Consider the following 15,339-nt stretch of genomic DNA (forward strand, 5'->3'; position numbering starts at 1 on the left):
CAAATGACCACAAACTGAGTGGCTTAAAACAACAGACATTTATTTTCTCACAGTCCTGGAGGCCAGAAGTCTGAAATCAAGGTGTGGGCAGGGCTGTGTTCCCTCGGAAAGCTCCAGGGTAGAGTCTTTGCCAGCTTCTGGTGTATGCTGGCAGTCTCTGGCATTCATTAGCTAACAGCTGCATCACCCTAGTCTCTGCCTTCCCTCTTCCTATGTGTCTCCTCTCTGTATTCACATGACATTCTTTAAGGACACCAGTCCTTGGATTTAGGGCCCACCCTAAACCAGTGGAGAAGGAAATGGCAGCCCACTCCAGTACTCTTGCCTGGGAAATTCCATGGATGGAGGAGCCTGGTAGGCTACAGTCCATGGGGTCGCTAAGAGTCGGACACGACTGAGCGACTTCAATGTCAATGTCAATGTCTAAACTAGTATGACCTCATTTTAACTAATGACATCTGCAGAGATGCTATTTCCAAATGAGATCACAGTTGGAGGTTCTGGGCAGACATGGGTATTGGGCAAGGCAGGACACCCATTGGGTGGGGAGACATCATTCCAACGGGCACATTTGATGAGTGTGTGGACAGGTTTCCAGAAAGTGGGCTAGTGTCTCTGAGCCCTGTCTTAGGAAGGGGTCAGCCTCGAGTGGAATCAAGGTGAGGAAGTCAAGTCACCTGGAGTCCTCACTCCCCAAGATGGGGGTCACCGACTCTGCTCAGGGGGAAGGAACAAATAGAAGGACTTGGAGAAGGAGGAGGCAGAGATTCAGTCCTGGACGGACTTTTTTTCATCTCGTTACCAGAAAGATCTGAGGGCTGTGTCAGAAATGCTGTTGTTGTTGTTCCACCTGCCAAGCAGGAGACACAGGTTCGACCCCTGGGTCAGGAAGATCCCCTGGAGAAGGAAATGGCTACCCACTCCAGTTTTCTTTTCTGGGAAATCCCATGGACAGAAGAGACTGGCAGGCTACAGTCCATAGGGTTGCAAGGAGTCAGACAGTGTTTATTAAACAACAGTAAACCAGAAAGATCTGAGGGCTTGCGTCAGGGTCACTGGTGACGGTGAAACTATTTCTTCATTTGTGTCTTTGCTTGCATTCCCCCTGCAGCTGAAGACCAGTCCTGTCCCTCCGAGAGGCGGCGGGCCTTTTCCAGACTCCGCTTTGGGCCGTCTGGTTCTTTCAGCCGTAGGAGCTTGTTCTTGGCTCCTGAGGAAAGACTGGTGTCTCAGAGATTTGCCAGATTTGCCGCATCCTGCCCGCCCTCGATCAAGGAGCTCTTTCTGGATTCCGGGGTTTTCCAGCCAATGCTGCAAGGACAGGACACGCGGTTTGTCGCCCCAGAAAGTCTCCTCAAGGAAGCCATTAGAGGGATTTTTCCCTCCCGAGAGCTGGCCGGCCTCGCCCTGCAGTTCACCACCAACGCAAAGCGACTGCAGCAAAACCTCTTTGGGGGGAGATTTTTGGTGAATGTCGGCCAGTTTAACTTGTCTGGGGCCCTGGGCACAAGAGGCACATTTAACTTCAGTCACTTTTTCCAGCAGCTGGGTCTCCCAGGCTTCCAGGATGGACGGGCACTAGCCGATCTGGCCAAGCCCCTCTCGTTGGGACTGAATTCAAATCCTGCCTCCGAAGCCCCCAAAACCTCCAAGACAGGTGTCGCCCCAAGGAAGCCAGTTGTGGGCAGCTTTGGCTTTGAAATCAACTTACAAGAGAACCAAAATGCCCTGCAATTCCTTTCTTCCCTCCTGGAGCTTCCAGAATTCCTTCTCTTCTTGCAGCATGCTATTTCTGTGCCAGAGGACACAGCGAGGGATTTAGGTGACGTGATGGAAATGGTGTTCAGCTCTCAGGGCTGCGGGCAGGCACCTGGCAGCCTTTTCGTCCCGGCATGCACCGCGGAAGGGCGCTATGAGGAGGTCCAGTGCTTCGCCGGGGACTGCTGGTGCGTGGATGCCCGGGGCCGAGAACTTGCCGGCTCCCGGGTTAGAGGTGGACGACCCCGGTGCCCCACGGAGTGTGAAAAGCAGAGGGCACGCATGCAGAGCCTCTTGGGGAGCCAGCCCGCTGGGTCCAGCCTGTTTGTCCCTGCTTGTACCAGCGAGGGGAGCTTTCTCCCTGTCCAGTGCTTCAACTCAGAGTGCCACTGTGTGGACACCGAGGGTCAGCCTATTCCTGGAACCCGAAGTGCGGTTGGAGAGCCCAAGAAATGTGAGTCTGTTGAGTGTTCAACCTGCAGACTCCGATTCTCCCCTAGGGCCCTGACACGATGCATCCGAGTCGTAGCTAAAGCCTAAACTTCTGCTAATGGTGAAATTTGCTGCCTGATTTAAACATTGTCCAGAAAGGTCTTGGTAATGTTAATCATTCTAAGGAGTGGATAGGGAGATTAATTTGGCCTTAAGGAGCTGCCACATAACATTTCTGCAGTGCTGACAACAGCCAGTCTCAACTGCATTGATTTAGTGATGGGGAGGATCTCTCTCTGAATATTTACAAATATAAGGTTGATGGGGTTTCTATGGCTGTGTAAGGTTTTAGATGGAGTTTGGACAGATAAGGCCTTCCATCTTGGTCTTGGGTTTCCCAGGTGGTGCTAGTGGTAAAGAACCTACCTGCCAATGCAGGAGATGCAAGAGACAGGGGTTCGATTCCTGGTCTGGGAAGATCCCCTGGAGAAGGAAATGGTAACCCAGACCAGTATTCCAGCCTGGAGAATCCCATGGGCAGAGGAGCCTGGTGGGCTACAGTCCATGGGGTGGCAAAGAGTCGGACATGACTGAAACGACTTAGCACATATGCATCTTGGTCTTTGGGGCTTATTAACCTGTGCCTGTGCTTCGCCCCTCCCTAGGCCCCAGCCCCTGTCAGTTACAGGCCGAGCGAGCCTTCCTCGGGACGGCGCGGGCCCTGGTCTCTAACCCCAGCACGCCGCCCACCCTCTCCAGCATCTACATCCCGCAGTGCAGTGCTAGTGGCCAGTGGAGACCCATGCAATGTGACGGGCCCCCCGAGCAGGCCTTCGAGTGGTACGAACGCTGGGAGGCTCAGAACAGTGCTGGCCAGGCACTGACCCCTGCGGAACTGCTAATGAAGATCATGAGCTACAGAGAAGCAGCTTCCAGAAACTTCCGTCTCTTCATTCAAAATCTGTACGAGGCTGGCCAACAAGGCATCTTCCCAGGGCTGGCGAGATACTCTTCTTTCCAAGATGTCCCAGTGTCGGTGTTGGAAGGGAACCGGACCCAGCCTGGAGGGAACGTGCTTTTGGAACCCTACTTCTTCTGGCAGATTCTGAACGGCCAGCTTGACCAATACCCAGGGCCCTACTCAGACTTCAGCGCCCCTCTGGCCCACTTTGACCTCCGGAGCTGCTGGTGTGTGGATGAGTCTGGTCAGAAGCTGGAAGGAACCCGGAACGAGCCCAGCAAGGTCCCAGCATGTGAGTTCCTGTTGTGGAATAAACATTAGCTATTACTAATCATCTCACAAAGTGGGTATGCCATCGGTGCAGTGAATCCGATCACAGAGGCGAAACAGAAAGGACATTCCAGGTTGTGGGGAGAGTTGGGGCGAAAGGAACAGCTGAGGCAGAAATGCGTGTGTCTGTTTATGTGCGTACACACTTCAGAGGGGTCAGAGTGAGCTCCACGTGGTGGTGAATCCATCTGCCTTTCCTCCTCAGGTCCTGGCTCTTGTGAGGAAGTGAAGCTTCGCGTCCTGCAGTTCATCAGGGAAGCAGAAGAGATTGTCACGTATTCCAACAGCTCTCGCTTCCCTCTGGGAGAGAGTTTCCTCGCGGCCAAAGGAATCTGGCTGACTGACGAGGAGTTGGCCTTTCCTCCACTCTCCCCATCCCGGGAGACTTTCTTGGAGAAGTTTCTGAGCGGGGGCGATTATGCCATTCGACTGGCAGCTCAGTCCAGTGAGTGCCCCGTGCTTCTGGTTTCTTGTTTCTTCTTTGGCGGAAGTGAGAGCTTGAATGAGTTCCTCTCCAGTCATCTTTAGAGCTGTGGTTTCCCCCGGCCCTTGGATTCTGGAGAAGACAGAACGTCTTTTGTGATCCCAAAGCTGAAATTTTGCCTACCCCTCCAAGATGGCACCCAGTCCCCCAGCAGAGCCACTTGGGGGCAGGGCTCTGTATTTTGTATTGCATATGGTGCCTGTAGCCCACCAGGAAGCCAAGTATTTGGGTTAAAATATTCAAATGTGTGAGCCCTGAAAGCTCCTACTCCCCTCTTTCTGAAGTTTCCCTCCATTTCCAAGGACTCAGGAACACCCCCAAGGGGGAAAGGAGAAGAGCCCTCCTAAACTGAGGAAACCCGCTCTGGGCTTAGGCCCCTTCCTCTTGTGATCAAATCTAATCCAGGTAGTTAACTCCACAAAGCACCACTTGGTCCCTGTGCCCAACAGAGACGTGTGCTCAGAAGGCTGACCCTGCCCCTGCCCGGCAACAGCTCAGCATTGCTTGATACGTTCCCCTGGCCAAGCACATTCTGTGCTAAATAGATCTTTACCAGATCTTTGCATGCGACCCTCCGACAGTTCCACGAGAGTGATGCTGTAATCACCATTCGTGATTCTTTTCAGAAGTGGAAACGGAGGTTAGGTCATGTGTCCAAGTTCATCCAACCAGCAACTAGTGGAGCCTGGATGTGATGCTGGTGGTTTGGCCCCCAGGCCTCTGTCCCCTCTCCCACTGCTCCCCCCGGAACATCCGGACCCAGACAAAGAGCGCCCATGCCCACAGGCTGGAGCCTCCCTGCCCTCACCTTCCTGGCAGGTCTGCTGGCATTGGGCTTCCCTTGCCTTTATTCCCCTAACTGCATGAGAGAGTCTCCCAGAGCCTTCTTTGTTTCCCTGCCTTCCCCTTCCCAGGCACCTCTGCTGGAAGACCAGACGCCCCACCTTGCTCTTTACATTCTGGGTCTCGCACAGCACCCGACAGAATGTGGGGACCTGGACAAGAATGCTTAACCATCCTCCTTTTCTTTCTTCCTCTTCTCTCTCCTTCCCTCCCCAGGTACTTTTTTTCCCCTCTGTTTCTCGGAGACTTGGAGATTCTGCTTTTGGCAGGAACCCAGTTTTTAAAAAAACGCTGTGCCTGGGCAAGTTGTCATATAATCAAAGAGAGGCGGAGGGGTTGATGCCCTTGAGTGGTGACCACTTCTGTCGGGGAGGGAAATTTAGAGGAAGAGAGAGAAGTGTTGGCCTCATGGGAATTTATTGGTTGAATGTCGCGGTGGCACGTTGCTCAGAAGCCAGGCTGAGGAAGTTCCCCTCCACCGAGCCACTGGCTCTGCTTTGGCAAGTCTGACGCCATTGGGAAAAAGGAAGTGTCTGTAGAGAACAACCAGGCTTGGTCACTTTTCTGGGCATCCCTTCAGGTGAGAAGGGGCATCTCTAACTGCACCAGAGGACAGCAAGCTCTTGGTGTGCAGGCCTCCGGAGCCTGGGGAGTCTGGGAATGGAAGGCCCAGTCCGGAAAGAGACTGAGGGCCACGAAGCATCTCTGACCCACAGAATCCGGGAGCGGTGTCCCGGGGCCTCAGGGAGGAGGGGTGGGCACAGGAGGAAAGGCAGTTATGTAACATACCATCAGTGTTATCAGCGATCACTGCTCTCTCATGTGCCTGAAGACTCTGCCTTAATCTGATCGGCTCTAGAGAATTCCTGAAGGAGGAGCAGTAATTCCTTCAAACTCGGCTGACAGTTTTTACTTTTCTGATTGCACCATGTTGCTTGTGGGATCTTAGTTCCCCGACCAGGGATCAAACCCATGGCCCCTGCAGTGGAGGCATCCCACCCACTGGACCACCAGGAATTCCCATCAGCCGGCATTTTAATTTTTTTCATTTTAATTTTAAAGGGAAATCTGGTGAGTGCCTACCCACTCCTCGATGAGCCTCTGTCCTGTTTTGGGGTGGAGATGTTTGTCACAGAAATACAAAGGCCGCCTGTGTTGGGAAAGGATGAGGTGGTGGTTCTCAAGACAGAGTCCGCTTAGCCTGGGCTTTGCCCGTCCGGTGCTCACCTCTCTCCTCCTTGTCTCCCGACTCCAGCCTTTGACTTCTACCAGGGACGCCTGGTGACCCTGGCCGCGTCTCCACGAGCATCCAGCCCTGTGCGGTCCAGCCCCTACGTGCCGCAGTGTGACGCCTTCGGAGGCTGGGAGCCTGTGCAGTGCTATGCTGCGACGGGTGAGGGGGGCAGGCGCCCTGGAGGGGGGCTGAGGGACACCCCTCTTTTCATCTGGGGAAAGAGCCCTACAAAGGAAGAAAGGGAAGAGCCCTGCACTACAGGGCAAGCAAAGTGGAGTCTAGGTCTCTCTTGGCAGCTGGTGGCAAGTCCCTTAATTCCTCTGCCATCTGGTCGTTCCGTCCGTACAACGGGGGTGGTAACCTTCTGCCTGCCTGAAGATCAAGTGGGTAGCTTCTGGGGTTTCTGGGGGTTAGGGCCTCTGATTCTGGACTATGTTAGGGAGAGCAGACAGGGGGTTGGGTGAGAGAACTTACTGGCACTGCTGGGCATTTTTAAAATTCTGATTGGAGCATGGTGGATTTATAACGCTGTGTTACAATAGTTTCTGCTATATAGCACAGTGAGTAGGTTACACCTAAACTCTTTTTCAGACTCTTTCCCCATATAGGCCCCTACAGCGTGTTGAGTGAGTTTCCTGGGCTGTTCGTCAGGTCCTTGTTAGTTATCTCTTCTATGTATGGTAGTGTGGATTGCGGGACCCTCGGGGCAGGGCCCTTGGGCGCCTCCTGAACTTCTGGCCGTGGCTCTTTTCCAGGGCACTGCTGGTGTGTGGACGGGAGGGGAGAGTACGTCCCCGCCTCGCTGACCGCCCGCTCCCGGCAGATCCCGCAGTGTAAGTGGGGCCTTCTGGTGGGAAGTGTGGCGCCCTGCCCGAGGAGGCTCCGTGGGCCAGCGCTTCAGACCAACCCCTGAGAGCAGGCAGACCACATCCCCACCCCACCAAGTCCCCAGGCCTGGAAGACGTCCCTGTCCCTGACCTTGGTCATCGTTCCTAATTGTGTTCCTCATTTCCCAGGTGGAGGGAGGGAGCTGGGGGTGGGCAAGGAGCCCCAGGTCCACACCCCCACACCTGCTTCCTGGGAAGTTTCATCTATTTCTGTGCTTTCAACAACGGCCTCATGTCTGGTCCATAGTCCAACCTCTCTTCTGAGTCTAGACCCGTATAGTCAAACACTCACTTTATGTCTCAGAGATGAAATGTCCCATGTGGGTCTTTGTCCCCGACCCTCAGCCTGCTTCTCTGGGGTTCCAGCTCTCTGCACAAGGCACCTCCATCCACCCAGATGCATGGCTCCAACTCTCGGGGCCAGCCTGGGCTCCCCACCTGCCCTCAGGGCCTGCGGCCAACCTGTTGAGAGCTCCCCTCTCTCCCCACCCAGGCCCCACCGGCTGTGAGAGATCACGAGCCAGTGGGCTGCTTTCCGGCTGGAAACAGGCTGGTGTCCAAGCAGAACCATCTCCTAAAGACCTGTTCATCCCTACCTGCTTAGAGGTAAGTCTCTGAAGGCCCAAGAAGGTTTGAGAAGAAGCCAGAACTTTCTGGATGGCGAATTTTCAATAAACTTGTTTTAATTGAAAACTCTCAAGGAATTCTAGGCCTTGGTTTTTGTCCCAGCCCTGGCTGACCCAGGCTATGTGGTGGTGGTGATGTTTAGCTGATCAGTCGTGTTTGACTCTTTTATGACCCCACGGACTGTAGCCCACCAGGATTCTCTGCCCATGGGATTTTCCAAGCAAGAATACTGGAGTGGGTTGCCACTTCCTCCTCCAGAGGATCTTCCAGGTATCAAACCCACATCTCTTGCATGTCCTGCATTGGCAGGCAGATCCTTTGACACTGAGCCACCTGAGAGGCCCAAGCTGTATGACCTTGGGAAATTTATTTACCGTCTCTGTGCTTCTCTGGGCTTTGTGTTATCCTAAGATCAGACTACATTTTAATCTTCCCTAGTGCTAGGATTGTTTTGAGGCTTTTAGGAAATATCTTTAATGAAACTTTTTTAAAGTGAAACTTTAATGAAACTCTTTGAAGAATAATATACACATACACAATTCCTTAAACCATGTAGCCACATCAACATGCCCATCATACTTCAGCTTCTCAACATAAATGGAAGATTCTGTAATATTTCCCTCTCCAGCTCTCTGGTTGTCATGATTCAGGGCAGCGACTGATGTGAAAGCTCTTAGACAGAGACTTCTGGCTGGAACCAACCGCGCAGGTACCAGCTGATGGAAATCCCTGTGGCTCAGGCCCTGTACCCTGAAGCAGGGGTGATAGGAACACCGCCACCCACTCTGCTGGGCTCGCAGGGGCTCCAAGGAAGTCAAATGAAATCAGCAGTGCAGAGGTTCATAAAAGTGCAAATTACTGACCAAAGTTTCCTTGTTACTGTTCCTCACTGTTATTAATACTGTTTGGTGCTGTAAATATGGACCCCAGTTACGGCAGAGTTTTATAGAGAAATGAGCATATCTAGTCTTTTATCTTGGCTGGCAGCCCCCTACCACTGAAATGAGAGTCTGCTCCATCATCCTGGGGTGCAAGTCCACCTGTGGAGAAGGAGAGGCAGGAACCACAGTTCTGACGGAGGGAAAAATGATTCAGACCAGCTCCCAGAGAACTTCCGATCGTGCGGTTCCCCAGGCTGGCTCCTGGAAGGACACAAGTGCCAGAAAACAGGACCCAAGATGTCCAGTGCTCAACCTGGATGGCTGTGTGTTGGACCTGCTCCTCAGAAGGAGTCATGTTAGCAGCTAGTATGCTCTCTCAGCATACTTTACAGATCTTTACGATCCCATATTTTCTCAAACCTTTGCTTGGGTTTGAATCCGACCTGTGCGGCTTGAAGGCAATGCACCCGGGGGCACCTCATCTGATTCCCCTGGGTCTCTCTGCATCTAATGGGGACGTAGGCTCCCTACCTACATCAGGGACTGAAGGACACCCCTGGGGCCTCCTGATTATGTTCTCTGTAAATGTCGGGAGTCATTATGATGGTCATTTATCGTCTGTGAAAGTGGCACAGCAGAGTTTAGAATGAACAAGTGGCCCCGGAAAGCTCAGGGAAACCCTCAGTGGTCCCAGGGAGTTTGGAAGAACCGCCCTCCCTTCTGCCTGCGGCTGCACACACAGGAGAGAGGACATTGTCTTCACCAGCAGTGCGTGGGTCCATCTGGTCCCACCTCCTCTCTTTTTAGATGAGGAAACTTGCGCCAGTGAATTGGAGGAGCTTGCCCAGCATCCCCAGCTGGCCGAGGAGAGAGGGGCCCGGGGCAAACACAGGGGACTGCCTCCTCCCTTGTCTTTCTTTTCTGTTACAGACCCCTTTTCTCCAAGGGATGCTGGTGGAAAATCGTTTCCGGAACTAGGGGGGTGGTTTTAAGGCAGGAGCTGGGCTCTGGGGCTGGGCAGGCGTGGGCCCAGCCCAGGTCTGCCTCTCCCCAGCTGTGGGATGTTGCTCTGTCACTATGTCTCTCTCAGTGAGCCTCAGTTTTCCCTACTCTAAAAATGGGTTCACTGCAGCTCTTGTCTCATGCGGATGTTATAGCCAGGAATTCAGACAATGTCCGTAAAGGGTCTCGAGCAGGACAGCCCCTTCCAGCCCCTCCCCAACGTCTGGAAAGGCCATTGCCAGTAGTTTCGGGAGAAATACCCTTGACGTCTGGCTCCTGACTTCTCAGTTACAGAAGCATCTTCCCTGGTGACAACACCTCGGTTTTGTCTCAGACAGGAGAGTTTGCCAGGCTGCAGGCGTCGGAGGCTGGCACCTGGTGTGTGGATCCGGCCTCGGGAGCGGGTGTGCCGTCTGGCACAAACAGCAGTGCCCCATGTGAGTACTGCCCCCCCATCACCCTCCAGCCCCCACCCCATGAGTGCGAGGTATGGAGCCCCAAGAGCTGGCTTCACGTCCCAGCTTGGCCATTCCAGAGCCGTAAACGCCTCTAACCTCACTGCGCCTCAGTTTTCTCATCTGTGAAATAGGGGCGTGATTCCCCCACCTTAGTGGGTTATTGGAAGTAACACATGTGGCAGGGTTTGGGGTAACTAGAGGCAGGAATCAGCACTGGTCCCTGATAGAGTGGGCACTGCTGTGCAGTCCCGATGCCGGGGCTCCCGCCTGCCCCTCGTCCTCCAGCCTGGCCCAGCGATCTGGTTTCCACTGTGAGGTCAAGACCGTGTCTCTAAAGGGCACATGTGCGGCTGTCCTCTGCCTGGAGCCCGTCGACGCTCCCCGCGGTCCTCAGGCTCAGGCTCCTTGCTGCGGCTCCTGGACCTCTCTGTGTAGGCTCCTGTATCTTCTTGGGCTTCTCTTATTTCTCCGTCTCAGCATCAGGTCCAGGAATAGTAAGCTAGAATCAGACTTTTCAAGCAGGTAGTCACGCTCTTGCCTGGGCCTTCATGGCCTGGTTCAGCCTTTGCAAACCGCCCGCCCCAGCTGGCTGACTCTTACCCCGCCCACCCATCGGAAGCCTTGCGAGCCTGTCTTTCACAGCAGAGCTCAGTGCCTTCCTAAGGGCTCACAAACTGCCCCGCGCTCCTTCCATTGTCATCCTTAGCATCTGAACTGCAGTTGCTCACTTGCTTGTTAAGTATCCTCTAAGATTCTAAGCTCCTTGAGGACAGGCAGTGTGTGTGTGTGTGTGTGTGTGTGTGTGTGTGTGCATGGAGTGGAGAGGGGAGTACACAGCCGAGTGTCTGAGTGCAACATCCCAGTGGGGAGGCAGCCCCAGCCCCTGGGGGGCCCTGCAGGCAGGTGGCGGTGGGTGCTGACAAGGGCTGCGGCCCCCCCGTGGGCAGAGGACACATGTAGCTTCTCTTTGCCTCAAGGCCCGAGCCTCTGTGAAGTGCTCCAGAGTGGAGTCCCCTCCGGGGGAGCCAGCCCCGGCTACAGCCCGGCCTGCAGGGCGGAGGACGGAGGCTTCTCCCCAGCGCAGTGCGACCCGGCCCAGGGCAGCTGCTGGTGCGTCCTGGGAAGCGGACAGGAGGTGCCCGGGACCCGCGTGGCCGGGAGCCAGCCGGCCTGTGAGAGTAAGTGGTGACGCCCCAGAGTGGCCCCCCGGGCTGGTGGGGGTCCTATCATCTCTTCCTTGGCCCTGGCTGGGATGAAGGGGTCACCAAAGGTGTCAGGAAAGTGAGGGCAGGAGGGGAGACAAGGGAACTGCGTGAGGGGTTGAAGTTGACCCCCGTGATGTTGAAATTCTGTCTCAGTTCAGTTCAGTTCAGTTGCTCAGTCACGTCCGACTCTGCGACCCCATGAACTGCAGCACGCCAGGCTTCCCTGTCCATTGCGAACTCCCAGAGCTTGCTCAAACTCATGTCTATTGAGTTGGTGATGCCATCCAACCATCTCATCCTCCATCGTCCCCTTCTCCTCCTGCCTTCAATCTTTCCCAGCATCAGGGTCTTTTCAAATGAGTCAGTTTTTCGCACCAGGTAGCCAAAGTATTGGAGTTTCAGCTTCAGCATCAGTCCTTCCAATGAATATTCAGGACTGGGACTCAAACCAAGTGTGTGGCGATCTCCTGAGCCAGTGAAGCTTGGGTGCGCCTCCTGGGGGTGTCAGGCCTTGGTCTCCCTGTCCTCGAGTCGGGAGGCGGGTCCACACGGCAGGATCTCAGTGAGGGTGGGGCCATCCCAGCTGGGGAGCTTCAGGAATCAGTGGAAGTATTGATTTATTTATTTTTGTTTCTACTTTAAAAGATCATTTGGATGTCAAATATTGAACTGTACATGAATATATAATATTGAAATACATTGTTACTTATTAAACATATTATTGATTTATTAACTACTTACCTTTAATTTTTCCTATATACTCAGGTCAGTGGACATTGCAGTCATTTTAAAATGTATGTGCACAAGTAGGTTACATTATCTGTGACTTTTGTTTCAGAGCAGTAAATGAAGACATTGCAAAATATTTATTACAAGTTGGGATGTTGAGTCTGGCAGGGTTGAGAAATGCTGCACAAAATGACTAATTTTATGGCAGTTGCCTTTCTTCTGTTGTTCTTACTGTTTTGTTGCCTTATTTTTTTTTTTAACATTTGTGGTCTCTAGGCAACATTTTGGAACTGCAGACACATTTAATTAGGTCTAGTAATTTCTGTGTGTAAAGAGAATTTTTACGTTTGTAGAGTGATATTTATATTTGTAAAGAGAGAGGGGAGTCTTCAAAAGAAGGGTGGGAAGGATGAGTCGACGCTGTCTTTGTGGGGCTCTGTCTCCTTCTATCCATCCCATTGCCTTCCCCTAACCTGCAGTGCATGCCCAGGGCTCTGACTACACGCCTTTTCTCCCAAGTCCTTGAGTCTCCCAGTCTCTATGGGTTCTGTTTCAAGACCCTCAGCCGCTGCCACCATGCAGGGAACATAGCAGGTGCTCGATGGGTGTTTATGAGAAGAGCTCCCTGCTGGGTGTTGCCGAGAGCAGTGAGTGTCAGCCTTAGTGTCAGACACATTGAACTTACAAGACAGCTAAGAGTGGTCTGCACTGTTGAGACCCAAGGAACAGACTGCTGAGTGTCCTGCACAGCTCTTTTGGGGTCTCGAAAGACCTCCTGTGTCTTGGCCCTGCCAGGATTCTGTGATCATAGCTCACCTGTGCAGAGATTCACCTATTAAAATGTACTTGTCACATCATCCATTCCATTTTTGCCTCCCAGTGAAGGTAAATAGATAGAAGAGTCCTACTCTCCATTTTACAGATGGCAAAACTGGGACTCACAGAGGGTCATTAATGTGTTGAAAGCCACCCAGCTAGCAAGTGGAACAACCAGCACTTGGAGTTCCCCAAAGCTTCTTCCTGCTGACTTCCTACAGAGTGTGGGGAGAAAGCTCAGTTGAGGGGGTCAGAGAGATAGACCCAAGTGTCAGCTCTGCCAACGCCCTTGCTGGGTAACCCGGGCCAAGTCCCTTAACCTCAAGTTCCCAATCTGTAACTTGTGGGCATGGGGTGGGGGGAATCATAGCTATTTCTTATCATCATTGTTAGGGTTAATTCAAATAGTTCCTGTAAACTGCTTAGCCTGGTGGCTAAGAGCCAACTCAATGAGCCCACTGCAAATTATAGCTCACAATCTTGTCCAGAGGCCATTGTCTTTATTAGACAGGAGCCCAGGCTGCACCCTGAAGATCAAAATGAGTCATTCTCCATCTGAGGACCCCAAGTAACCTTGAGTCATGTGAGGATTGCAAGCTTTAAAGCCAGACATATACAGGCAGCAAGGCTGTGCTCTAGAGTCAGATAATTAACTGTATCTTTAGCCAAGTGTGAAATTGTCACTGAGCATGTCTGTTCTTTAATTTACTCATTCATCTATTGATTTAACACAAAGCTGGGTCAGCCTTGGGCCCTGGGTAAACAGAGGAGAGACAGCCTCTCCCCTTCTGTGGCTCAGTCCAGCGGGGAGACCCGAATGCAGATAGAGTCTTGTTTGATTGATCACAAGGCAGTCTGCTCCAGGGGCCCTGAGGACTTGGAGAAAGGTGGCTAAAGTCAGCCTGGAAAAACTGTGGAAAGTGTTAGAAAGTTAAAGGGGTTGAGCTAATCCCTGAGGACCCAAAAAGAAATCTTCTAGGCAGATGAGCAGGTAGAAGAAGGAAGGACATGGGCTGTACATGCATGTGGTTGCGAAATAGCCACTCTGCCCTGTGGCAAAGTGGGGCTAGAGAGGAGACCAGAGCAGAGAGAGGAAGTTGGGCCAGCAGGCACTCGGGAGACTTGAGAACCAAGTCCAGCTCCATACATTTCTCTGCTGGCAGGGGGAATGGATTGGACATGGGTGCAGAGGGCAGAGGGTGAGGCCCAAATGCAGGGAGCTGGTGAGAAAGCTTCAGTGGCCATTCAGGGAGAAGATCACACATATTTAAATGAAGGATGTGCAGTGGGGATGAAGAGAAGTCAAGAAGTTGTGAGCTGCAGCTGAGCTGGTGGGCAAAGGAGGTGGGGCCGTCTGGGTTGGCCGCCGTGTTTCTGGCTAAAGGTGCCAGGCCTCAAGCTGGGGTTGCTTAAGCCAGAGCAGGTGTGGGCAGCAGACACTGAGCCTGGTCCTGTTGGCTTTGAAGTGAAGGAGACTGGGTGGGAACTGGGCTTAGAGATGGGAAGGTGCTCCAGAGGGCCTGAGTGGAGGTGAAGATGTGAGAGTCGTCTCTGCTCAAAAGTGCTATCAAAGTGTTGGTCACTCCGTGGTGTCCGACTCTTTGCGACCCCATGGACTGTACCTGCCCGTCTCCTCCGTCCGTAGAGTTCTCCAGGAAGAATACTGGGGGGGGGGGGGGGGGGGGGGGGGGGCAGCCGTTCCCTTTTCCAGGGGATCTTCCCGACCCAGGGGTGTCTGTTAAAATGAGACAGGATGGGATTAGCCAAGAGGAGGGTGGAGACGGAGTGGGCGGGCCCAGGCTGGCCTGAGGGAAGGGGGGGTGAGGGGGGCCCAGTGCTTGCGAGCAGAAACGGGAGGTGGAGGCGCTCAGCCTCGGTGCCAGGTTGGTGCCCACAGCCGCCCCTTTCCTCCCCCAGGTCCGCAGTGCCCGCTGCCCTTCAACGTGGCGGATGTGGCTGGCGGGGCCGTCCTGTGTGAACACGCCTCAGGCCCGGGCACGGCCGCCGGGCAGCAGTGCCAACTATGGTGTGGCCAGGGCTACCGGAGCGCCTTCCCGCCGGAGCTGCTGCTGTGTGGCCTGCAGAAGCGACGCTGGGAGTCCCGGCCGCCCCACCCCCGCGCCTGCCAACGTGAGTGGCCCCAGGAAGGCCCCCCAGGGTCCCAGGGCTCGGGGCCCAGGCCTTTATTTTCCCCACCTGAGGGGAGCATGTCCATGATGAGCCAGGTGGCATCAGAGCAGGACAGAATGATCAATGCAGCATTTTCTTCTAGAACAATCAGATCAGATGTGCTTCCCAGACCCCTGGGGCGAAGCTTTATTCGTGGCTTCTCTGGAGCAATCAGCTCCCTGAGACACCTACTATTGTTTCTGGTTCCCATGAGAAGTCCTGGATACAGGACTGTTCTCAAGGTGTAGATCCCTCAGTGGCCACGTTGGTTACTGTGATGCTGACAAGCTCAGAGCTGCTGGTCTGGCTTCTGGGGGTCACAGTGACACTAACACACCAGCCTCTACCCGCCCCCCACCCCCCACCCCGCCACCAGTCCATCTGTAGCTCCGGGCTGTGGCGTCTGTTCTGATCACTGTGGACCTGGGTCGTATTTAAATATGGGCGGCTTCTTCCTCCTGCTCTCAGAGCGAACCCACTCTCACATGCTCATGGCTGTGAGGCTACACCGAACTCTGACTGC

The 15,339-nt window shown here is 53.7% G+C and overlaps 1 protein-coding gene across 1 annotated transcript in view; it reads left to right on the forward strand.

Annotated features, from left to right (window-relative positions):
* TG (thyroglobulin) overlaps positions 1 to 15,339 on the forward strand; it is a 235,697-nt gene that overhangs the window by 17,689 nt on the left and 202,669 nt on the right. Inside the window, exons 9-17 of the mRNA XM_043483790.1 lie at positions 1,112 to 2,212; positions 2,856 to 3,443; positions 3,687 to 3,926; positions 6,064 to 6,201; positions 6,798 to 6,875; positions 7,423 to 7,535; positions 9,774 to 9,876; positions 10,875 to 11,075; positions 14,565 to 14,777. Coding sequence (XP_043339725.1) covers positions 1,112 to 2,212; positions 2,856 to 3,443; positions 3,687 to 3,926; positions 6,064 to 6,201; positions 6,798 to 6,875; positions 7,423 to 7,535; positions 9,774 to 9,876; positions 10,875 to 11,075; positions 14,565 to 14,777 — 2,775 coding nt within the window. The remainder of the gene's footprint in view (positions 1 to 1,111; positions 2,213 to 2,855; positions 3,444 to 3,686; positions 3,927 to 6,063; positions 6,202 to 6,797; positions 6,876 to 7,422; positions 7,536 to 9,773; positions 9,877 to 10,874; positions 11,076 to 14,564; positions 14,778 to 15,339) is intronic.

Source organism: Cervus canadensis, chromosome 12 (assembly GCF_019320065.1).
Source record: "Cervus canadensis isolate Bull #8, Minnesota chromosome 12, ASM1932006v1, whole genome shotgun sequence".
NCBI lineage: Eukaryota > Metazoa > Chordata > Mammalia > Artiodactyla > Cervidae > Cervus > Cervus canadensis.